This window comes from Brassica rapa, chromosome A03 (assembly GCF_000309985.2).
Source record: "Brassica rapa cultivar Chiifu-401-42 chromosome A03, CAAS_Brap_v3.01, whole genome shotgun sequence".
In the NCBI taxonomy this organism is placed as follows: domain Eukaryota; kingdom Viridiplantae; phylum Streptophyta; class Magnoliopsida; order Brassicales; family Brassicaceae; genus Brassica; species Brassica rapa.
The window spans coordinates 9,681,761-9,702,844 of NC_024797.2; the positions used below are offsets into that span (position 1 = coordinate 9,681,761).

Here is a 21,084-nt window from a genome sequence, read left to right on the forward strand (position 1 = left end):
CTATACAAGTATCAATGAGTTAGAGAACTTTGGTTAGTTAAGAGTCTCTCAATAATTATTCATTTATAATTAAAAATCTGAAGCAAACAACACAGAACTTCTAGTTAAGAATATTGTTTCAATCAAGACAACTGAAGAAAGAGTCTTGCACTTAACATGGCTCCCAGTCTCAGGCATTGCAGTTATCTAGCTTCTGTTGGAAATAACTGAGAAGCAATCTCCAGAACTCCCCACATAGGTGCATCATTCTTTTTTAGACCCACAAAGAAACAACAAAATCTCTATTTTAGCAAAAAAGTTTTAGGCGATTCAGATAATCCATATGTTCAAACATAGAGTGTGTATGTGACTTACAAGATAAACGATATCAAAGGCCTTACGGTAGCTTTCAAGACTCTTCTCAACGTTATCATTCCTTAAGAAGAAGAAAAACAGTGTAAGGAGATTAAAAAACCAGAGCAAGAGAAGAAAGAAAAGAAAAAGACAAAACTTACAGGAATCCAATAGATATTCGAGACTCGTAATTCAAACCATCAGACATCCTTAGATCCCCCATATGATCTCCTAGAAGCAAAACGTTTGTTCTTTGTTTCACGTACGCATTCTCTTCACCTTCCCCACCATTGTCAACACCAAGTTGGTCGTGGAGTGGAGCAGCCATGTCTAAAGCGTGTTCATTCTTGTTTAGCACGTGAATAAGCTTTCCTGTATAGTAATTGTAAGTAAAGAAACTGCTGTTTATGATTGCAATATGACTAACAGACACCAAATGTTCTACCTTTAAAAGACACAAGCCGTCCATCATCATCGAAGACCATCCTGTTGGACACAATCTTTACATTCTTGAATGTTCTATGAAGCTTCTGCCTCAAAACCTGTTAGAAAAAAAGTGAGACTATATAGTAAAAAGCATATTCACTATACAGGAAACATGAAGAGTAGCTAAAATCTCATTTGGGTAATAGAGTGTTTAGAGAGTCAGTCACCTCTTCAATAACATCAGCAAGCCCTGCTGAAAAAATCAAAACTGGGATCTCCTTTTCCTGAATCAAATGGCAAATAGAGTTTGGATTGGTTAATATACACAAAAGCTAATATAACAGCAACCATGAGTTTGATTCTTTTACCTCCAAAAATTCAAAAAGCTCAGCCACACCATCTCTAAAAGCTATGGAAGAATTAGCAACAGAATCCTTGATTGCATCAAATGTTAAACCTCCCTCAATGAGTAGATTATGAGTTTTACTCCACCTGGTAGGGGAAAAAAAAACAATTAGAACGTGAAAAGACAAGGAAAAATGTATGTGAGGTTGGTAAGAAGAGTATATACCATTCTTCCATGAGTTTGGTTTTATCTTCAAGGGGAATGAGAGGAGAGAACTCAAGAGGATGATAGTGTTCATACAATGCTTCCCTCTTAGCATCGTAATCTGCGTTTCCTTGCTGCAAGATGCCATGACTGCCTTACAAAACAGAACAGAGTAAACAGAGAGTTGGTTTCAGCTTTGACTGATGAGAATATGAAGATAAATGTGAGATGAACATAATACTCTGGCCTCGAACTCCATTGACTCTGTATCTCGTTAAAGTCCCATCGAAGTCTGCAATAACCTAATCACCCAAAACAACACAGACTTTAAAGCTTTGTGAAAGAAGAAAACTGACAGACAGAGAGAGATAGAGAGGGAAAGACCTGAAATTTGGAAGGACCCGCGTCACGGATTAGGGTTGTTTTATCAGTGAGAGCTCGAGGATGATCAATCACAGTGTTGGCAGAGAGATCAAGCTGCTCCATTTGATGTCTGCAATCCTGAGAGAACAAACAAAAAAGGAGGAAGCTTTCAACGGATAATAGTTGATTGTTACAATGGAGAGAGTAAGAGAGAGACTGACGTTGTGGCTGAAGCAGCGAGGAGATGAAGGTGTGAGCTTGTTGTGGTGACTACGGCGGAATAAAGAAAGACGAGTTGTCGGCGCGTGAAAGCGCGTGCAGCAGCTTATCAGAGATGCTCTCGGCATCGAATCAAAAAAGGGTTACTACTCTCTTTGTTCGTTCAGAGGCTTAATAAACAAGATTTGACGTTGACCCAAATCACATCCTCTAAAAAAAAGTTGTAACCTTTTGTAGTATTATTCTCTTTTTTGATACAAAACAAAACAGAGTTTTTGCTCTCCTACAAAAAGTTGTAACCTTTTGTATTCCAACCTTCAATACAACACAAAAACAGAGTTTTTGCTGTAAGCATCTCACTGTACAACTTTGTAAACTATGTTTTTATAGTCCAAACAAATAAGAAAAAAAAGCGTTACAACAAAATGATAGAGTAGGCAGATACTACTAACTAAATCAGACACAAGTGAAAGCTTTAGAGAGATTTGAAGTAGAGGTGATGATCAGAGAAGAGAACCCTGTAAGCCAGCTTGCATCTACACTTCAATCTAATTACAAACCCATCTCCAGATCTCTCTATCCTCATCCCTTCTCCACACTCTTCTTCTTTTTCCTCCTCTTCTTGCTGCTTCTGCAATGAAGCTCACCATTAATCACTAGAATGATAAGCGTAAGATGCAAATAAAGCAAAACCTCATAAGCATCATAGTTAGTCTCTTCTCGGTAGATCTCTTCATAAGTATCATAGTTAGTCTCTTCGTGATTGATCTCCTCCACGTGATTGTTAACCATCTTCATCCTCTAGTAAACAACCAAATGAAGATTCTTTATTACTAGTTAATTAAAACCAGAAGAGAGTCAAAGTTCTTGATTATACAACAAACCAACCTCTGTTTCAAGACTCTTGGAATCATACGGCGACGTTTCTGGCTTCTCCGGAACAGGTGGGTCGGCGATGGAGGAAGGTTGAGTTTCCGGGTAAGTGGAGCTGAGAGGAGACGCGATAAAGATGGGGTCTTGGAGGGAGACTCTCCTGCGTTTGGGCTGATCTGACTCGTCGGAAACAGGGGAGGAGCGTTTCAAGGGGCTGATGATAGCATCAGGAGATGCGGCGGAGAGGAAGGAGGAGCGAGAGTAGGCGTAAGGTGGTGGGGAGGAGAGGCGGAGGAGAGAGAGATCAATGTCGTTGATGTTGAGGTTGCTACGTTCTTGAAACTCGTTTTCCATCACCATCATCATCATCTTTCTTCTTCTTGAGTTCTCTGTTAACGAAATTAAGTGGGAGTTTGTTGTGATAATACAAGCTCAAACCATGTATATATGCACATTTGAGATGTTGGGCTCTATAGTTTTGAAAATGCAAGTAGTTGCACATTATCAATCAATTACATCATATTTTTTTAAAGAGAAGAAAAATAATTCTGAATTTTAATAGCATGAAACTAATAAGCGACGTAAACTAGTAACTTTTTGTTGTTTTGATTAAATAAATTTTTTTTGGCAAACTACATAAGCTGTGATGATTTCTCACAAACCTTACTAACCAATGAATTTTTTAGTTTTTTATGATTATACTAGAAAAGCTTTGTATTTGTTATGCGCTACAAGCCTACAAGTCTGTGTTTACTCTCTCTGGAGAGAGAAGAGCCACTACATGCATGCAAGAAACTCCAGTTATTGAAGGAATCTGATCAGACACATTGATAAGACGATACACAAAAGTTTATAATTACATAATAATTTATCATAAAAATATGACTAAAATCCCTAAAAGAAAAAACGTGTTTTAGTAATTATTTTGTTTTATAAATCTTTGGATAATAGTTTGCACACAGCCACTACAAGCATTAACCCAATCCTTCGTTTCTTTACAAACAGAAAAAAATTACAATTTCTTAGACTTCATACTTTTGTAGAGATTATACATACAAAAATATAGTACGATACCAAGTAATAATACATTTAAATCATAATTTCTTTTGTTATATAATATTCGTAAGATGCACCTGGAATTGAAAACTTTTTTTTTGGTTATAATTAATTACCTAATTTAATAAATTTATACTATTATTTAAAAGTTAAAGATAATGATATTCCTTAAATTAATAATTTATATATTAATACATAATTATAAGATAATTATATCCGCTTGCGGGCAAAACATCTAAGACATATCACACAGACCACCAGCACTTGCACACAAAACCAAAAATTTCTCCACAAAACATAAACCAAAAGTCACTCAGTTGCTTTGTCCCTTCCCTATTCATATCTGATCACCAAGGAGGGGATTTGTCACTGAAAAACTGAGCAATAACTCTGTCTTCAAGAATCGCTAAACCTTGAGGAGAGTTTATGCATAGAGGTGTCTTGTACTGGGAGGCAGAAGCACCCTGGGAGATGAAATATTCCATGAGAGAATCAAACGTTCCTTGCTGGGTCACCCTTATCTCTAGAGCTCCGATGCTCACATACGTTGTCCTAAATCTTTTATACATAGCATTAAATGATTTCTCCATTACACAGCAACACTTGACCATTACACTGTCATCAAGCTTAATAATGCCATCAAAGTTTTTGGCTTTAAGCTCCAAGTAGAAAACATAATGACCTGGGAAGGTGGAGATATCAGGTTTGCAAGTGAATCCCATCAATATTAAACCTTCAGACTCAAGAATGGTTGTCACACAGTTCACGGCATTTACTATCTCTTCTTCAGTTGTTGTTTCCAAACAGACGCTTATAACCATATCCTTTCTGCGCACAAATCTAAACTGAGGTGTTTTATTGTAAAATCCAGTAACCTGTAGAATATCTCCCATTCTATATCTGTATAACCCTAGAAACAATAATAACTGAAAATGATTAGTGTGAGATGATATATTAAAGTATATGTATAAAACTCTCACCATAATGATTTGTGACCAAGGGGTCATAAAAGTGTCCTAACTTGACGTTCACGAGATCAACTACTTCAGCATCGTTTCCTTCATCAAGAGGTAGGAACTCAAAGTAGGACATGTTGGGCAAAAATGTATAAGAAACGTCTTGTGGTTTGCATAGGGGATTCACATTGATCCCTAACAATGTTTCAGAAGCAGAATAGCTCATGGAGACCAGAGGCAATTTGTTGGAGTAGAACTCCAAAACTGGAATGAAATGACTCATCTGTCCTGTAACTACGCTTTGAATGAATTTGATGTTAGGCCATAGACGTGTGATGATGCCTTCCCATGATCCCTGACGACAGCATTCACGTTCAATCTGATCTGCTAACTCAGGTTTAGGTACTCCAAGCATGACGGAGACAGAGTCTCTGCAACCAAGGTCGGTAATCCATTCGCTAACACGACCAGAACGAATATTATTACATAACTCTTTCCAGTGAGTTTCTAGAAATTTGATTGCTTGGACTAACGCACAAGCAAATGGAACAAAAATACTCACAGCCTCCTCTCGCTGGACAAGAGCACAAAGAAAATGACAGTAAGTACTCTGTTTGCTGTCAGTACATAATATGACTTCGTCAGGGCTGGTATAACGTTTGGACGACCAGTTCTTAAAATATTCGCTCAATATGAAGCTCATAATTACAGGACCAACAGGCAGACCAGAGGGAGTTCTGGACAATGCTCTAGTGTTAAGAAATGTTATCACCTTTCCGTCCATGGCGCCATCGATATGCCTATAAACCGGATTAAAAAAAAAAAAAATCCTTGGGATGGAAGGAACAAATACAATTAAAATGGAGGAAATATTTATGTGAAGAGTTACTTGGACAAAATAGAGCAGCGTAGATCTTCGCTAAATATCCTCTTCTGATAATACTTATTGTTAACAGGGAACATCTTTCGTTTGCCTCCACTAGTTCCAGAACTAAACACACGAATAAGGTCACAAAATGTCACTTATTTAAAAAAAGTTCTAAGAAAAAATGAGTGAAACTACTATTTGTAATTTGACAACGTATATACCTTAAGAAAAAATGAGTAATAGGCTCGCCCGTGATGATATCTGAGGGTTCTCCATTAGCCACACGTTCGATATAAGGCTTAACATCTTCGTAGGTCACCACCGGTACGTTCTTCTTGAAAAGCTCTTTATGAGAGCTCCCGTGAAGAAAGGGTCGAAGATACTCTGTGTTCGCACTAACTCTTAGTATCTCTTCCAACATATCGTCTTGTATTTGCTTCGCATTTGAGGTCAATTCCTCTAGATCATTCAGCTCTGATTTTAGATTCATGTTTTGTTTTAATCTCTCGATGCACCTAAATTTCAGGGTTTTATTATATATAGAGCAATACAATAAGTAAACTAACTCAATTTTCTTACAAAAACGTCGAAAACGTATAATATATCACGCAACTTGTTTAGAAAAATATATTATCTCATGCGAGAGAAACGAGGTGATTTTATTTGTAAAAAGAATTGCACAAGTCAATGCTTAGAAATCGTGACAATCGATTTAATCGAATCATCTTAGGCTGGCAAATATATTCATGTATATTTGTATAAAAAACTAAAAATCATCAAGCTGGCAAATATAGGTGAGGGATAGTTTTGCATTACTCAGTTCCACGATACTATGAGAGTGATTGGTTGGGTTGTATCAAATATATATATTTTTTAGTTTTTATCCAAAAGACTAAAACTATTCCTTTCAATAAAAATGATATTTTAGATTATTTTTGTTGTTTCGTTTTACAGGATATTTTTCATGGTGGTATAAGTGGTATTTTAGAGAAATGTCGAGAGAATACACTAAACCAGTAAGTATCAAAGATAGAGCAGCGATATTTTGCAAACCGGGATGAGTGTCGTCGGCGTCCACCGTTTAGCTCCTCCTCTACTTCCGGTACCTCTCTCTTGAACCCTAACTAACTCTCCATCTGATTACTAATCTGTCCTCCTCTGTTTCCCACCAGCTTTCTCTCCCTACTCCACCTCCACCTGCCTCCTTTAGCTTCAGCATCGCCGCTAATCCTAACCGCAATCAATCCCTACTCCACCACCGTCTCGTTACCTCCTTTAGTCAAAGTGTTAGTCTTTTAATTCTTTAATCGTCTTCTTGTTAAGCAGAATCCATTGAGAATGTGTGCCAATGTTTAGGCTTCCCATAGACCAAATGATGATGCTGAAGCTGACCCTTGTCTTGATCAAGGTACATACATACATATCTTGACTATAAAGATCTTTAACTTTGTCGACGCTTCGTTACTCTCTAGTTTGATCAAAAGGCTTCGCCTGTAACTTGAGTTTCTGACACTGTACTCTCTTGTAGGAGAAACGTTGGATAAGAATGCGACACGCAGGAAGAACCCCTTCGTTTCAGAAGAGTATGTGACTTAACTCCTTTGATTTGGTATTATGTTATCTATTTCTTTTGTCTGCCTCTTGCTTAACAAATAGGCGCTTATTAGGTAATCACTGATTATTCAAAGAACAAAGTATTTCTTATATGGTTCTGTCCTTATCTCATGGCTAAGATCATTTTAATTTCTGCTTTATTTGATTGAAAGGAAGTATTTGGATAACCTTGACATACGAATCTTCCTTATGATGATCTGCATTTGCAGGCTTCTCATGAAATTGAAGCGATATGGATTATCTGGAATATTGTCTTATGGTTTACTTAATACAGTCTATTACAGCGCAGCTTTCCTCTTGGTGTGGTAAGTAGAACAAACTTTTTGAGCGTATCCTCTGCCTAAACATACATGAACCTTGTTTGTTATATATCATGATACCTTACTTTGTTTTACGTTTGCTCTCTTTTCTACATACAGTCTGCTACGTTTGAGTACGTGGGCGGCAGCTTAAGTTTTCTCTTATCATTGTTATGTATGCCAATTTGTATTAGTAGACACAACATTGATAGAATTGATTATTCAGTTATATCTCTATTTTAAGTAAGCAGTCTTTATTTTTCTAGTTTTTTTCTGTGTGTTTTGCTCCAATCATAACACAATACTTGAGCGAGAACAGTAACAGTTATGTATATATGTATAGGTTTTATGTCGCCCCAGCACCTGGAAAAATGGGTTATCTCGCTGCAGCTGAGAGGTATGACAAAAAATCGTCAGCATTTCATAGCGTTATAGGGACGTGAGAGATTTGTGTTGAATGCAGATTTGTTAAAGTGATGGCCATGGTCTGGGCTGGAAGCCAAGTTACTAAGCTCATCAGAATAGGAGGGTAAGCTGCTGATATTTAGTTTCTTACTCAAAGATTGTACTTAGTTTGTTATGATGTTGTAAAGATGAAGCGTGTTTGATGGATGCAGGGCAGTGGCACTTGCACCTATTGTTGATAGAGGACTGTCTTGGTTTACAGTTAAATACAAGTTTGAAAGTCAGGGAAAAGTGAGTCACCCAATATTGCTCTGAGTAATACATACATACATACATCGATGATGATAACGATGAAGACTGATCTAAATCTGTGGGATGCATTGTGCTTTTTCACAGGCTTTTGGCGCAATGGTTGGGATATGTCTTGGTCTGGCTTTGATGCTGTTTCTCGTTGTGACACTGCTCTGGGCCTAGCACAGAGTAATAGATGCATTTGGTGGTTCTTGCTTTTACAACAATTTTGGTTTGGGTTACAACTTACAACAGTATGTACTCGAGAGGCATTGTGGACATGATCTGATGATCTGTTTTTTTTTTGTAAGAATGATACGATTTTGTTAACTAAAATAATTAAGAAAATAGTTCAAATTTGTGATCTCTTAGGACAAGAGTTACCGCTGTGAAGCCAAAAGGAACAAAGAAAGATGGTTAGCATATCTCAGAGTTGCAGAAGCAACAACACATAGAAATGGTTATGAAGAAGAGCTTGAGTTTGGTCTTGAAACACCCACCATATGAAATAACTCACTTTCACCTCAGTGCACTAAAAGTTTCTTCTTTAAGAATATTAGACTGTGAGAGATATATCAAAGTTAGTTCCTTTGATTTAATAGCATTGTTGTAATACAATTGTGAAGCACCCAAATAGTTCTTCTTTTGATCAGAGAGCACAAATAAAAAGATAAATGATGAGGAGGTGCACCCATTCGCAGCAGCAGCTTAATGGTGCAAATCAAGAAAAGGCCATGGCGGGCTTGCTGGTCCCGTTAATAGCTGGGGCAACACCGCCTCTCGTGGCTTTCACGTACGAAAGATATTCACTATAATGCATGCTGAATAATGTACTCTGGTAACGTGTTAGACGGATTCTCCTACGCACTGATTCAGTTATTTCACCGTTGTATCCTGCTTTACGCACCAGCGAATCTATTGCCTCTATCTTTGTCCAGCCTGCGCAATGACAAGTAGCCGTAAGATTTTATGTATTTTAACTTTTGATCCAAACAAAGCGCAAGAGTTTTCAGGTCTAGTTAAACATACAAACTCGTAAGCAAAAACTAAGTTTGTATCATCAAAAAATGGTACCTTCATGAGCTGGGACCTCAGGCAAATATGTGGCGCTTCGCTTTGTGTTAGTCACAGGTTCAGTGAACTCAATGATTATACCATGCTTTCCCACCTTCATACCCAAAACCAGGGAAGGTGTGTAACACATCACAAGAAATCGACAAAAAAAAACTGAGTGGGAATATAGTAGTATGAGGGGTGTGACATCAGAAGGTTTATCAGATGTGCGGATTAAATAGCAGAGTGGAAGATAAAATACCTCCCAATCAAGATAATCGTCAGCAGTTTCATAATCAGTCAAGACAGAGACGGTACATTGCAGAAATGGCAGTTCTTTGGACTGTATTGGTGGGAACCTACGATCCCTCAGGGCACTGTAATAATTTACATATTAACAAAAAGGTCATGGTGGTATAAAGGGCAATATACATGCTTCATCTGTGGTATCGAGCCCAAAATTTCTAAAACTGAATTGCAAAAAAGAAACTTGGAGTAAGGTACCACCTGGTCAAGGCATAATCCTTGAAGCCATTGATCAAGCGGCGTGCTTCCAGTGTACCAATACATCCACGCAATCGAGGCTCTCCTCCATTCACTATTTTCTTCCACGTCACAAACAACGGACTACAATAAAACAAAACTAGAAGGCTCAGTCAAGTGGGAGATTGATGGTAAGAAAGGGAGAAACTTTCATACTTGAGACAGAATCAGAACTTTTGCATGTCATAACAAAAAACAAAAAAGGAAAGGGTTGAAAAAAAGAAAGTAACTGATTGGCGTCGTCAAAGGCAGGTGGAGGAGTCTCATCGTTGTTGTAATGAGAGACCAAAGTGTCGAAACAGTACACTGCCATCTCTCTGTTCGCCATCTTTTTTTTTTTTGCTTTTTTTTTAAGACCGAACCGCAGACATAAAAAAAAATATCAACACTTTTGTAAGAAAATCGAAAGCAATTCTAAAATCTAATAACGAATCACACAAATAATAGCATTCTCAGAGACAACAAAAAAAAAAAAAGTATGAAACTTTAAGATCGGAGAAAGAAACTGATATCAATAGCTAGAAGAGCATAGAGATTTGTGAGAAGAATTAGAAATCAAATCAAAGAGATAGTGAATCAATTGGGATAAAACAGAAGATAGAGCTGAGAAAACCTTGAGAGAATCGAAGAAGATGGATGGCGTGGTGAAACTGATAGAGCGTGTGTTACGTTTATTAAAGAAAGCTTTTGATTGAGAGCGCACTGACAAGTTTCTTGGTTGCTGTGTCTTTTTCTCAAGGACGTGATGCATCCCCCTACCTCGATTATTTAAAGGTTAAAAAAAACAAAAAGATGAGGAAACTTTTTTATATAAAAAATTATGTTTAAAAATAATTAATTTTTTATATTATGTTTGAACCCCTGTTCAAGACTACGCCAGGCGCTAGTCGGGCGGTCGGTGTGGGCCTAGCGAGTTATCAGAAAAGCGGGATATAATCGGGGAGTACGCGGGGCGTAATTTTTCATGGAAAATGTTTTTTAAATAAAATATATATTAAACATGCCTTTAAAATATTTTCATGCCGACTAATACCAATAAATTGCCGTAGCTCGATGGTGAAAGTAGTCTTTATTTGACATGGGGTCCTGGGTTCAACTCCAGCAGAGCGTACTATTATGTGTTTTTGTCATTTTTGTAAAGAAGGGTAAAAAAGTAATTTCGGCTTTCTTCTTCTTCCTCAAGCTCTAACCTAATTTCTGCGGCCGTTTTTCTGTGTTTTCAACATAAACACCATTTTTTTTTCCGATTTACTTCATTTTAACTTAGTTTATCTATTACTAACACTAAACTATGAAAGATCTATGAGGTTATTACTGATTTTGGACTCGAAAACGCCAGATTACATACGTTTTTTTTCCTGATCCGAGTTTTGGTCCGACTATGGTAAACTCGCGGCGGCGGAGCTCCGCCGAGCGATTTTCCGGCGCAGAATCGGTCACTCCGGCCGCGTTTTTGAACAGAGGTTTGAACATAGAATTATATTATTTTGTGCTTGTTTTATTTAAAATAAGCTTGTGTGTTTGGGTAATGGTATTTTATATTTTATTATTTCCAGATTAAATATTTTACTATTAATAATATTTTCATTTTATTATTTTAAAAGCAAAAACCAAAAACTAAAAACCAAAACTAAAATCACTATTCATGTTTTCAAAAAAAACTAAAATCTACTGCAAAATAAAAAAAAAAAACTAAAAATCAGAATCTAAAATCCAAAAATCAAAAACTAAAAACCAAAATCCAAAATCTAGAAACTAGAAAAACAATCATCACATGAAATAGATGATTTTTCTTTTATCATTTAAGCAAAAACTCTAATTTTGTTGTAGTTCTATACAGTTAACATTTTGCTATTTTATGCATAAAATTGGACATGATAATATATAACAGTGGTATGTCTAAAATAGAATTGAGCTAAATATAAGTAAAATATAAGTAATAAAAAGAAGAAAAAAGGGGAAACGAAGCACAATCTAAAGAAAATATATGTAAAGAGGCGGTATATTTGATTAATCTTAAATATACAGATTTAGGAGGGAGGAATAGAAAAATACGATAAAAGTAACATACAGTTAAAATTATATTTGAGAAAAAAAAGGATGAAAATAATGTATATATTCAGTTTAAGGACAGTAAAATAAATAAAAACTATGATTTTGAATACAAAACACTTTAAAAAGTAAATATAATTTTTAGCACCTACTATCTTATATGGTATCTGATAAAACATTTAGCTATGAATAGTGATGGCAAACAAGCTCTCCCACGTCCAAATGACCCGCCCGCCGCGGAATCAAGTTCATCGGGTCTCAGTAGGCCTAGCCTATGAGATGCTGCTATTTTTTCCTCTCCGAATTTTTTTCTTTCAATTTATTATGACTTAAGCTATCTATATTGGTTACATGTTTACAACATCCTATTTTCACTCCACGTCATCTTCTCTTTCTTATACATTATATTTTATTTTTTCCACATCACCTTTCAACACCCATTCCATTTTTGTTCTCTACAGTGATTATCATTGTTTTAAAATATTACAAGACCCTATTAAAAGTTAGTGGAGGATAATAGCATAAATATAGTAAAAAGATGAGTTCCTTTTTTTTGTTTCCAAATGAAATTAAACAAGTTTCTATTTATAGAGAATGGAAAATGATGAATTTGATATAAAAATTATATAATTATAATTATTATGAAATAATTGATGTTAAATAATTGAAACAAGAAAAGAGTTAGAAAATATGAGCATCCAAACAGAAAATATGAACATCCAATCAGTTTCTTATAATTGTCTTCATCCTTATATTTGCGTTACAATTAAAATCTGTGAGAAAAACATAATAATTTAGTCAAATCAACATTTGCACGTCTTTAAGAAGGATCCATGTTTTTTTTTCAACACTGAATTTGTCGCATCATATATTTTACTTTTGCAACAAACCATTAAAAGCTTATTTTAATATTAATAAACAGTTGATAATTTTTTCATTGTAGTCTTAGGCACTTTTTCATATTATCTTAGTGTTAAAACTTTTTAACGCACCACAACTTTTCTTCACTTGGCTTTGCAGGAGCATCATTTTACAGTTTTAGACTATTTAACAATTTTGTAACAAGTTAAAAATTATGAGATAGAATAAAAATATATCAAGACTTAAAATCTATAAATATGTAAATGTCTAATATGAATAATAAAATTAAACTTTAAATTCGAAATAAGCCAAAAGTAAATCATAAAATGATAATAAGTTATCGATAAAAAATAAATCAATGTCAAATCACATCAACTAGTTTTGTTAATATTTTCATAATTCACATGATCATATGATTTTTTTTTTTGAAAAAAAAAACTAAAATTTGAACTTTTTAATTAGAATATGTTTCGTATTCTGTAACCGAAAAATCTTAAAAAAAATTAAAATTTATGTATTGGTTCAACCGGTAGTCGGATTCTGAATTTTAACGGTTTTTGTGGATTTCATGAGTTTTAAATAATGGTTTTATCTTAAACTCAAACCGGATTACAGAGTGGTTCATTCGACCATGGGTCAGTTTAAAACACTGTATATAATGAAAATTTCTATAAGAGTAAGCTGTAAAAGAGGAAGTCGAACACACTGCATCATCATTCATCACTTAGTTTTTATTTATTTTGGATCAGATAAGACCTTAGAATGTCACACTTCTACACTTTCTTAGTACTAAAATATAAACATAGAAAACATGTTCACACATCTTCACTTATTTGAAAGCTCCCATTGTTTGTCATATATTCCCAAAAGAATATTCAACAATAATCAACGAAGATAAAAAAGTAGAACTTCAGAGGCTGCTCATAGGCTCAAGTCACTCACTCACATCTCAAGACTTTTGAAAAATCCCCTTGTTATCAAGTTCTTCCAACACAGCCCACAGTTTTGGATCAGCATAGTTCTCAATGAGAAAAGCCGGTTTTGCTTGCATCAGCATGCTTGCTGGATTACCTGTAGTAAGTCCAACCACAGGCATTCCAGCTGCAACTCCAGCTTTGATCCCAGAGACTGAGTCCTCGAAAACTAACGTATGCTCCTTCGACACGTTAAGCACTTCAAGAGCCTTCAAGTACGGCCCCGGGTGTGGCTTGGGATACTCACATTCAGACCCAAGAATCACTGCCTGGAAGAAATCAGTAAGACCAAGTTTGGATATCATGAGCTCTGCGTTTTCTTTCGGAGCGTTCGTCACAGCAGCTCGCTTCAGTCCACGTTCCTCTATCCATTTGGTTAGTTTTATAAGCCCGTCAAGTGGCTTTATCTTCTCTGCTACAAGTCTAGTCAATAAGATGGAAAACAAAGTTAATCCTAAGTTCCGAACTTAACTCAAATCTTAAAAAGAAGTTTAAGACTTACTTGCGGTAAAGAGCTTCCTTTTCCTCACAGAACTCTAACCCTCTTGTAACATCATTAGGGAAGAGAGCAAGAGCAATCTCAGAGTTGTGTTTTCCACCAATGTTCTCAATAAAGAACTTCTCGTCGATTGGTACACCATTATTAAAACCAATCTATGAATGATAACACAAGAACTTGAGAGTGTGTACTATAATAAGGTTCCAAGACATGTTTTTTTAAGTATTCATGTGAAAAATGAAGAAGATATGATCATAAAGGGATTATTAACCTGTTGGAGGAGTTCTTGGAAGGCAATAAGGTGGATGGGATCAGAGTCACAGAGAGTTCCATCAACATCAAAGAGAATGGCTTCTAAAGGAGCAAGATGTGAGAGAGAAGGTTTGCTGCTTCACAACATAACAACACAGAGATTAAAACTAAGAGATTTGCATCAAAAGGATCAAACTTTATGATACCCAATACTATTAGCAACCATTGATTGTGTTTTACAATATTAGCAATGATTATTAGCATGCGAGTTCCAGTGATCTTGGAGATCGTTAAATGAAAAGAAGATCGGAGAACTAGAGTGTACCTCACGGGAGAGTTAAGATCAGAGAAGCCATTCATTGTGATGGAACTGAGAAAGAAAAACGAATCTAGTCTAGAAGAAAGGAGTGGTTTTTGAGAGACGATGAAAAAAAAAAGCAAGAGTGATGAAGAGGAGAAATGGGATCTTTAATGTTCCGCCAGGGGACGATTCGCGGACTTTTCTTCGCCACGTGGCGGCTTTTGGTTTCCTTACCGCAAAATGCCAAAATTGTTAACCGGGAAATCATACCGATATTCGGTTTAGAGATTGAAATTGCGAACCAAATCAGTCATTCGGATTAGACTATCCACAAGTTCATAATATTTTTGTTTTGTTAATGTGTTACTCATTAGACACCAGTGCTAACTGAAGGTTTCCTTCACTCCAAACTCAATTTTTCTTGTCACTGAAAATGTTTTACCCTTGCAAGCTTAGTTAATTTGATTCAAATTACTATGTCACTCAAGCATAAAACATGAAAACTGAGTTTTACATGACACACTCTTCTCTTCTTGAATAATGTCACCAGAGACAGTAACTTTATTATTAGATATGGTGATAAAAGGGTATAGAAAACGCAAATGTTGGGATAGAAACATAAAACCGAAAGAAATTCAAATGTTCAATAACCACAAGTCTTGGGAAATAAGTTCAGAACCGAAATCAATTTGATTTAGATAGTAGTGTGAGCAAGAAATCTCTGTAGTTCCCTTTAATCTTCTCTTGAATTGTTTGGGCCAAAGGCTCTCCATAGAGCTGGTTATACTCTTCTGCTATCTCCTTCATGTCACTATGATCTGCTCTCGTAACAAACACTCTTGTCAACCACTTCTTGGTACCCTTGTCCGCATCTTTGTTCAAAGACGCATTCAAAATCTACAACCAAAGACACAAGAGACTTTATTAGAGCAAGAAAAGTTTATATATAGTAGATATAATATAAAGTTCATTAGTATGTTACCTTGCTGAAATACACGGAGGGTTTGAGCAAACAAAGCAATGCTTCATTGATGAGTGAAGATTCAGATACACCCTGATGATCATACCACAATATTTTCTTGATCCATTAGAAAAAGTTACACATATAAACCAAAAATACTATAAGAAGTGAGTATAAAATAAAATATATGTTACCCCAAGAAGATCAGAGCCTTTGATCTGGTTAAAGTGTTTGTAGAGATGTTCGAGATGGAGTTTGCTTCTTGTACTCAGAATCCTAACAACCTCATCATTCTCTATGGCTCCCTCTCCAGAGGAAGCCACCGCCTCGGCCAAAATCTTAGCGTCCGATTTGGCGGAACTTTCCCTCACCTCTTTCCCTTCGTATCTATAAGCACTCACGAGGCCAACTAGCAGCTACACAACACACAGAGAGACAGTAAGTTAGAAGAGATTGGGTGTAGTGTAACTGTAAGTAAGAATGTACTGACCTTGCGCTGAGAGCCGTGGACGTGAGAGGCAATATCTTCTTCCATCGACTGGTCGAAAAGAGAGTGATAAGCCTTGCGTGCGCCTAGGAGATCTTCAGAGGAGCGAGCGCATGACACCTCCACGATGAGGTTGTAAGCTTCATCTCCTTTCTTCAGTGCTTTCTTCACCAACCTTGCGTCTCTCTCCCATGGATGCATCGACCACATCACCACCGCGTTCTGTGCATCACAGACCAAACTTTCATCATTTCCATCCAGTTGAAACTCACTAGCTTACATTTCCATCCGTGTGTTAATTATGATCCTCGGATATGTAAAAATACTAATATAACAACATAGCATAGAGTATTTGATCAACATTCTTGAGACTATTTGACTATATAAATCCTCTAATTAAGAGTCTAACCAATCACACACTAAATAGTTACATAAACAGAAAATCTATCTATACAATATAACACAATTTAGTTCGTTTCTGTATTACTATTACTTTATTATATTTAAGAAAATTTAGCAATTTTAGTTTTATTGAAACTGAAATAAATGTTTGTTTTGTACTTTTCTTAGGTAAACATTAAGTGATTTGTTACTCGGTAAAAAACTAGTAGAAATGGTAAAAATCAACTACATAGATTTAGATGGTGTGATAAGTTTTGCCAAAAAAAGAAGAAGTAAAAACTAGAATAGATGGTAATAAGATTAAGAAACTGACAGTGAAGCGAGAGAACTCAATCTTGAGATGTTTGACAAAGTGATCATGACATTTCTCAAAAGCTCTTTCTTCATCCTCCACAAAAAAACTTTTGCTTGCTTTCCTAAACAACTTTCGATGATCCTTGTGCGAGTTCCCCAGAGTACTTATCAGTGCTCCCTCTTCAACTCCCATTCCTACAAGTTTTGTTTAATGATTTCAAATAGTTAATCTCGATAACATTCTCAGTATCATTGTACTAAGATTTTTTTTTTCATAGTTACCTGAGATTGCTTTGGTGATGCCTTCGAGATCGAGAGTATGAGCCATTTTTCTTGCTTTTGAGTTCTTGTTAGTTTGTTTCTGCTTTGCTTTGGTTAATGTGGAAAGCTAAGGAAGAGAGACCAGTCATTTTATATGATGTTGATTATTAAGGGTGATGTTGTGGTTTACGGAGGGAGTCAAGGGTATTCTAGGTATATCAAAACTTATTCATTTAGTATAAAAGTTTGTGTGTTCAGATTTAAGACAAACGCTAGCCAATGTTGTAACAAGAAGTAACGCCCACAAGATTTATTGCGTGTTTTAACAACTGTTTCATATGAAAAGGATGAATTACACTAGTCCAAGACAAACTTAAACTTACTGTTTTTGTCTTAACTGGACTTTATTAAGTTTGACCATTATATAATCATCATATCTATAATACAAAACGGGTTCCGGGAAAGACGAAGATGTTTAAAGTTTGCAAATGTATTTTTATTTTGTCACAAGCTGTATTATACTAAAATGATGAGTTCGTATTATGAAAAGTCAACACACTAAAATACACTATGATTAATGATTGGCGTGGTCTATTTTTGTATAATTAGGAAACTTGTAGCAAATGCAAATCAAAGTGAGTCAAAGTTACACATGCACTGTCACCCTGCCCCAGCTGGCATATGATTTAGGATATGATGCATAAGATTAAGAGCCATGTGGTTTAGAATAGGTCGAATCTCAGATAATCAATGGAAAATGTTTACTACATTTATATAAAAAAGCCCCGAAGATCAAGGCTAAGCATAGAGCATATCTTTTCTTCTCTTAAACTAATGCATTCTTTAACAAAAGTGTTATACGTTCTCATTATGTCCAGACTGTCCCTTTAAAGAAATCATGCACGTAACCAATTTAAAAGAGTAGCTGAGAAGCCTCAATCACGTTTCCTTCGCGACAGTGTAAGAATAATAACTAGTGATTAGTTTATCAATATTCTCCATCAAGCATCACATGGTGTTTTAAAAAAGGTTGTTGCTGAGTATCTGTCATTGGGAGTAGAACCACGTTTTTGGGTCATATCTGCATGGCTGCATGTGTCCCTTTCACCACTATTATTTGGTAAACCAATTAAAGAGCTATGCATTATTGTGTATGACAGGGTGTTTAATTCAGACTGTGCCCATAAACAAGATCACGTTTTACACGAAGATACGACTTAACCAATAATATAGAGGGGACAGCTGTGTCTATCTTTGAGGCTTATATGATTTGCATGTCACTATCTCTTTTATTTGATTTGGTTAAACTAGTTCGTCAGTCATAACTCATAAGATTCGGTCATCTTCCACCCTCTTAAATCAACTTTTATCTATACGCCTGTCTCACACAGCTACATGTTTTTGACTACAAGTCTACAACGCTGTTTATAGAAAACAGTAGTACATCCGAAATTTCTTGTGTTAACACTTAACACAATGTAATATCAGAAATAGCATTTTGATAAGAAACACCATATTTTTTTTTGACAAAGAAACACCATATTATATACCAGTTTTTGACGTATATTCTTTTTGTTCTATGAATCTGCAAACACAATCATTTTAATTCCAGATTTCAGATAATTTTCTAAATTTTAGACAATCGGCTCGATTTAAATTTTACAATATAATATTTTAGAAACTTGTTCAAAACACAATAGTTTATATTTATATAAATTAAAAAATTATATACGATTATGTTAAGGATTAACTGCGATTTAATGCTGTGATTTGCATTTTCATAAATAAAATAAAATCACAAAACAAACACAAAACTAAACTATTTGAAAGTTTTTTTGGCAGAAAACCCCTCAAGTGGTGAGTACAAGATGGATTGTGAAAATAGTTATAGACAGAGGGACTATTCAGTAACATAAATAAATATTGGACCCTCCTTTCAATATCCTCCAAAATCATTAACAGTTTCGACAGAAAAAAAATCATTACAGTAACGTATTTGGGGGTATTTTCGTCAACTTAAAATTGTCTTATTACACCTAAACAATAGTTAAAACGTAACAAGAGAGAGAGAGAGATAAATTACACCGGAAGAGAGAGAAGAAGAAGCACACACTTCGGAGAAACAGAGGAATACATCTCTCTTGAATGGCCACCATTAGAATACCAGACGAAGTTCCATCTCCAGCTCAGGATTCTGAAACTCTCAATAAAGCTTTTCGCGGTACGATCTCAGTTTCTGCATTCACTTACGTGCGCAAGCTTTTGTGTGGGTCTATCATGGGTTTATTCTTGAAACTGGAACCATGTTCTTGTTGTTGTTGTAGGATGGGGAACAGATGAGAAGGCTATCATACGCGTTTTAGCTAAAAGAAACGAGAGCCAGAGAAAGAAAATCAGAGAGAGTTATAAAGAGATTTACGGCAAAGATCTTATCGATGATCTCTCCTCTGAACTCTCTGGTGATTTCAAGGTATCGACACTGAGATTAGAAACTATTGTCTATTGTATATAACATGTAACATGCAAACAAGAACTTTTCATTTAATTCGCAGAAAGCTGTGATTCTGTGGACGAAAGATCCAGCAGAGAGAGACGCAAGGCTTGCGAACAAGGTCTTGAACGACAAAAAGATAACCATAGAGAAACTCAAGATCCTCGTGGAGATCTCTTGCACAAGTTCTCCTAACCATTTGATTGCTGTGAGGAAAGCTTATTGTTCTCTCTACGACTCATCCCTTGAACAAGACATTGCTTCCTCTGTTCCCTTTCCTCTTGCAAAGGTTCTTTATCTTACTCTTTTGTCTTTTAGCTGTCTCATAAGAAACTCAATTAGTCTAATACCACCTTTATGGTAATAATAAAATGGACAGTTGCTGGTGACATTAGCAACTTCATTCAGATATGATAAAGAGAAGGTTGACAAGGAAGTTGCTACAATAGAGGCCGGTATGCTACATGAAGCCATATCAAAAAAGCAACTAGATCATGATCATGTCCTTTACATTATAGGAACTCGCAGTATCTACCAGCTCAGAGCAACCTTTGTTGCTTACAAGCAGAGTTATGGGAACACATTAGATAAGGTTTTGAAGCATCTTTGTTTAGCTTTGAGAATTTTGTCTTTTCATGGATACTTCATGTTTGTTGGTTATTATGGCACAGGATGTTGATGGATGTCCTGGAGATGCTGATCTGAGAAGTCTATTGCAGATGGTGATCTTGTGCATTGAGTTCCCTGAGAAACACTTTGCAAAGGTACTAATAACATTTTGAGCAGACATAGACTCAAATAGCAAAAAATATCAAGAAAGACAAGAATGGTGTTTAAATTATATTCTACTTGCAGGTTGTAAGAGATTCGATTGAGGGGTTTGGAACAGATGAAGATTCGTTGACGAGAGCGATTGTGATGCGTGCAGAGATTGATTTGATGAAAGTAAGAGGAGAGTATTTCAATATGTATAACGCAAGCATGGATAACGCTATCATTGGTGATGTTTCTGGTGACTACAAGGACTTCCTCATGACTCTACTTGGTTCCAAAATCTGATCTTTGTTTGAATTTTAATATTCTTGGCTTGGCTTGTGAATTGTGACTTGTATTAAAGACTTCATTTTCTGATTCAGATTTGATAAAACATGTTATAAAAATAATCAAAACTACTCTTGGTTTTTGAATTTTTTATGATATGTGTTAGATCTGCGGTTTTGTTAAGCCAGTTTATCAAACCAAGCTAATTTAATTATATCAATCATTCAAACCAAACTAACCAAATTAACCAAAAATAATTGAAGACTTACTACAATTTATTGAGATTATTCAAATTTAACTAAAAGAAAAGCAAAAACTCTGTCATGGCCATCACTCCTACCGCTATCTCTATATGTCTC

At 35.7% G+C, this 21,084-nt stretch overlaps 8 protein-coding genes and 1 long non-coding RNA gene across 13 annotated transcripts; 3 read left to right on the plus strand and 6 right to left on the minus strand.

The window, feature by feature from the left end:
- Positions 1 to 37: 37 nt before the first annotated feature.
- LOC103857804 (7-methylguanosine phosphate-specific 5'-nucleotidase A) lies at positions 38 to 2,915 on the minus strand. The gene is made up of 12 exons (XM_009135034.3): positions 2,780 to 2,915; positions 2,585 to 2,692; positions 1,894 to 2,522; positions 1,694 to 1,810; positions 1,551 to 1,611; positions 1,331 to 1,463; positions 1,128 to 1,251; positions 987 to 1,043; positions 779 to 875; positions 495 to 705; positions 355 to 415; positions 38 to 248 (listed from the first exon to the last, which is right to left on the minus strand). The coding sequence occupies exons 3-12, from the start codon at positions 2,017 to 2,019 to the stop codon at positions 183 to 185; spliced, it is 1,053 nt and encodes a 350-aa protein (XP_009133282.1). The 5' UTR covers positions 2,020 to 2,522; positions 2,585 to 2,692; positions 2,780 to 2,915; the 3' UTR covers positions 38 to 182.
- On the minus strand, positions 2,688 to 3,181 carry LOC103857805. Its single transcript, XM_033287803.1, has one exon. The coding sequence runs from the start codon at positions 3,131 to 3,133 to the stop codon at positions 2,750 to 2,752; it is 384 nt and encodes a 127-aa protein (XP_033143694.1). The 5' UTR covers positions 3,134 to 3,181; the 3' UTR covers positions 2,688 to 2,749.
- A 788-nt stretch (positions 3,182 to 3,969) lies between these two features.
- On the minus strand, positions 3,970 to 6,495 carry LOC103857806 (4-substituted benzoates-glutamate ligase GH3.12). 2 transcript variants are annotated; one of them, XM_009135036.3, is made up of 4 exons: positions 5,866 to 6,402; positions 5,666 to 5,767; positions 4,801 to 5,576; positions 3,970 to 4,730 (listed from the first exon to the last, which is right to left on the minus strand). In XM_009135036.3, exons 1-4 carry the CDS (start codon positions 6,132 to 6,134, stop codon positions 4,168 to 4,170), a joined length of 1,710 nt encoding a protein of 569 aa, XP_009133284.1. In that variant the 5' UTR covers positions 6,135 to 6,402; the 3' UTR covers positions 3,970 to 4,167. The 2 variants fall into 2 exon arrangements, with proteins under 2 accessions (XP_009133284.1, XP_009133285.1); XM_009135037.3 differs by having other exon boundaries at positions 4,476 to 4,746; positions 5,866 to 6,495.
- Positions 6,496 to 6,608: 113 nt separating this feature from the next.
- LOC103857808 lies at positions 6,609 to 8,630 on the plus strand. The gene is made up of 9 exons (XM_009135039.3): positions 6,609 to 6,746; positions 6,817 to 6,930; positions 7,001 to 7,052; positions 7,173 to 7,227; positions 7,468 to 7,563; positions 7,901 to 7,954; positions 8,021 to 8,086; positions 8,175 to 8,253; positions 8,359 to 8,630. Exons 1-9 carry the CDS (start codon positions 6,702 to 6,704, stop codon positions 8,434 to 8,436), a joined length of 639 nt encoding a protein of 212 aa, XP_009133287.1. The 5' UTR covers positions 6,609 to 6,701; the 3' UTR covers positions 8,437 to 8,630.
- Positions 8,631 to 8,821: 191 nt separating this feature from the next.
- Positions 8,822 to 10,623, minus strand: LOC103857809 (uncharacterized protein At2g38710). Of its 3 annotated transcripts, none has more exons than XM_009135040.3 (6): positions 10,463 to 10,623; positions 10,080 to 10,191; positions 9,814 to 9,933; positions 9,569 to 9,683; positions 9,328 to 9,421; positions 8,822 to 9,192 (listed from the first exon to the last, which is right to left on the minus strand). In XM_009135040.3, the coding sequence occupies exons 2-6, from the start codon at positions 10,175 to 10,177 to the stop codon at positions 8,975 to 8,977; spliced, it is 645 nt and encodes a 214-aa protein (XP_009133288.1). In that variant the 5' UTR covers positions 10,178 to 10,191; positions 10,463 to 10,623; the 3' UTR covers positions 8,822 to 8,974. The 3 variants fall into 3 exon arrangements, with proteins under 3 accessions (XP_009133288.1, XP_033143688.1, XP_033143689.1); XM_033287798.1 differs by having other exon boundaries at positions 8,823 to 9,192; positions 10,080 to 10,193; positions 10,466 to 10,571; XM_033287797.1 differs by lacking the exon at positions 10,463 to 10,623 and having other exon boundaries at positions 10,080 to 10,401.
- On the plus strand, positions 10,491 to 13,035 carry LOC117132780. Its single transcript, XR_004456329.1, has 2 exons — positions 10,491 to 10,700; positions 11,313 to 13,035. It is a non-coding gene; the product is annotated as an uncharacterized LOC117132780 (long non-coding RNA).
- Positions 13,036 to 13,468: 433 nt separating this feature from the next.
- On the minus strand, positions 13,469 to 14,984 carry LOC103857810 (haloacid dehalogenase-like hydrolase domain-containing protein Sgpp). 2 transcript variants are annotated; one of them, XM_009135043.3, is made up of 4 exons: positions 14,813 to 14,984; positions 14,507 to 14,621; positions 14,239 to 14,390; positions 13,469 to 14,159 (listed from the first exon to the last, which is right to left on the minus strand). In XM_009135043.3, the coding sequence occupies exons 1-4, from the start codon at positions 14,845 to 14,847 to the stop codon at positions 13,712 to 13,714; spliced, it is 750 nt and encodes a 249-aa protein (XP_009133291.1). In that variant the 5' UTR covers positions 14,848 to 14,984; the 3' UTR covers positions 13,469 to 13,711. The 2 variants fall into 2 exon arrangements, with proteins under 2 accessions (XP_009133291.1, XP_009133289.1); XM_009135041.3 differs by having other exon boundaries at positions 14,507 to 14,624; positions 14,813 to 14,955.
- Positions 14,985 to 15,318: 334 nt separating this feature from the next.
- LOC103857811 (annexin D4) lies at positions 15,319 to 17,268 on the minus strand (the record flags this gene model as incomplete). The annotated part of the gene is given in 6 exon segments (NM_001301991.1): positions 15,319 to 15,685; positions 15,771 to 15,842; positions 15,944 to 16,165; positions 16,240 to 16,458; positions 16,952 to 17,127; positions 17,215 to 17,268. Coding segments are annotated over 6 exon segments (948 nt in total). The 3' UTR covers positions 15,319 to 15,472.
- A 1,915-nt stretch (positions 17,269 to 19,183) lies between these two features.
- On the plus strand, positions 19,184 to 20,908 carry LOC103857812 (annexin D3). Its single transcript, XM_009135045.3, has 6 exons — positions 19,184 to 19,414; positions 19,518 to 19,663; positions 19,746 to 19,973; positions 20,064 to 20,276; positions 20,356 to 20,448; positions 20,540 to 20,908. The coding sequence occupies exons 1-6, from the start codon at positions 19,339 to 19,341 to the stop codon at positions 20,741 to 20,743; spliced, it is 960 nt and encodes a 319-aa protein (XP_009133293.1). The 5' UTR covers positions 19,184 to 19,338; the 3' UTR covers positions 20,744 to 20,908.
- The last annotated feature ends 176 nt before the right edge of the window (positions 20,909 to 21,084 follow it).

Coding starts and splice junctions, on each gene's coding strand:
- LOC103857804 (XM_009135034.3), bottom strand. CDS start 2,019: ATGCCGAGAGCATCTCTGATAAGCTGCTGCACGCGCTTTCACGCGCCG. Junction 1,252..1,330: donor ACCAAACTCATGGAAGAATG/GTATATACTCTT, acceptor TTCCCCTACCAG/GTGGAGTAAAACTCATAATC. Junction 876..986: donor TTGCTGATGTTATTGAAGAG/GTGACTGACTCT, acceptor TTTTTCTAACAG/GTTTTGAGGCAGAAGCTTCA.
- LOC103857808 (XM_009135039.3), top strand. CDS start 6,702: ATGAGTGTCGTCGGCGTCCACCGTTTAGCTCCTCCTCTACTTCCG. Junction 7,564..7,900: donor GCAGCTTTCCTCTTGGTGTG/GTAAGTAGAACA, acceptor ATATATGTATAG/GTTTTATGTCGCCCCAGCAC. Junction 7,955..8,020: donor TATCTCGCTGCAGCTGAGAG/GTATGACAAAAA, acceptor TGTTGAATGCAG/ATTTGTTAAAGTGATGGCCA.
- LOC103857812 (XM_009135045.3), top strand. CDS start 19,339: ATGGCCACCATTAGAATACCAGACGAAGTTCCATCTCCAGCTCAGGAT. Junction 19,415..19,517: donor TCTCAATAAAGCTTTTCGCG/GTACGATCTCAG, acceptor TTGTTGTTGTAG/GATGGGGAACAGATGAGAAG. Junction 20,277..20,355: donor ATGGGAACACATTAGATAAG/GTTTTGAAGCAT, acceptor ATTATGGCACAG/GATGTTGATGGATGTCCTGG.
- LOC103857810 (XM_009135041.3), bottom strand. CDS start 14,847: ATGAATGGCTTCTCTGATCTTAACTCTCCCGTGAG. Junction 14,625..14,812: donor GATCTTAACTCTCCCGTGAG/GTACACTCTAGT, acceptor TATGTTGTGAAG/CAGCAAACCTTCTCTCTCAC. Junction 14,160..14,238: donor AAGGAAGCTCTTTACCGCAA/GTAAGTCTTAAA, acceptor CTTATTGACTAG/ACTTGTAGCAGAGAAGATAA.
- LOC103857809 (XM_009135040.3), bottom strand. CDS start 10,177: ATGGCGAACAGAGAGATGGCAGTGTACTGTTTCGACACTTTGGTCTCT. Junction 9,422..9,568: donor ACGATTATCTTGATTGGGAG/GTATTTTATCTT, acceptor TTGGGTATGAAG/GTGGGAAAGCATGGTATAAT. Junction 9,193..9,327: donor TGAGGTCCCAGCTCATGAAG/GTACCATTTTTT, acceptor GTCATTGCGCAG/GCTGGACAAAGATAGAGGCA.
- LOC103857806 (XM_009135036.3), bottom strand. CDS start 6,134: ATGAATCTAAAATCAGAGCTGAATGATCTAGAGGAATTGACCTCAAAT. Junction 5,577..5,665: donor CGCTGCTCTATTTTGTCCAA/GTAACTCTTCAC, acceptor TCCGGTTTATAG/GCATATCGATGGCGCCATGG. Junction 4,731..4,800: donor CTTGGTCACAAATCATTATG/GTGAGAGTTTTA, acceptor TATTGTTTCTAG/GGTTATACAGATATAGAATG.
- LOC103857805 (XM_033287803.1), bottom strand. CDS start 3,133: ATGATGATGATGGTGATGGAAAACGAGTTTCAAGAACGTAGCAACCTC.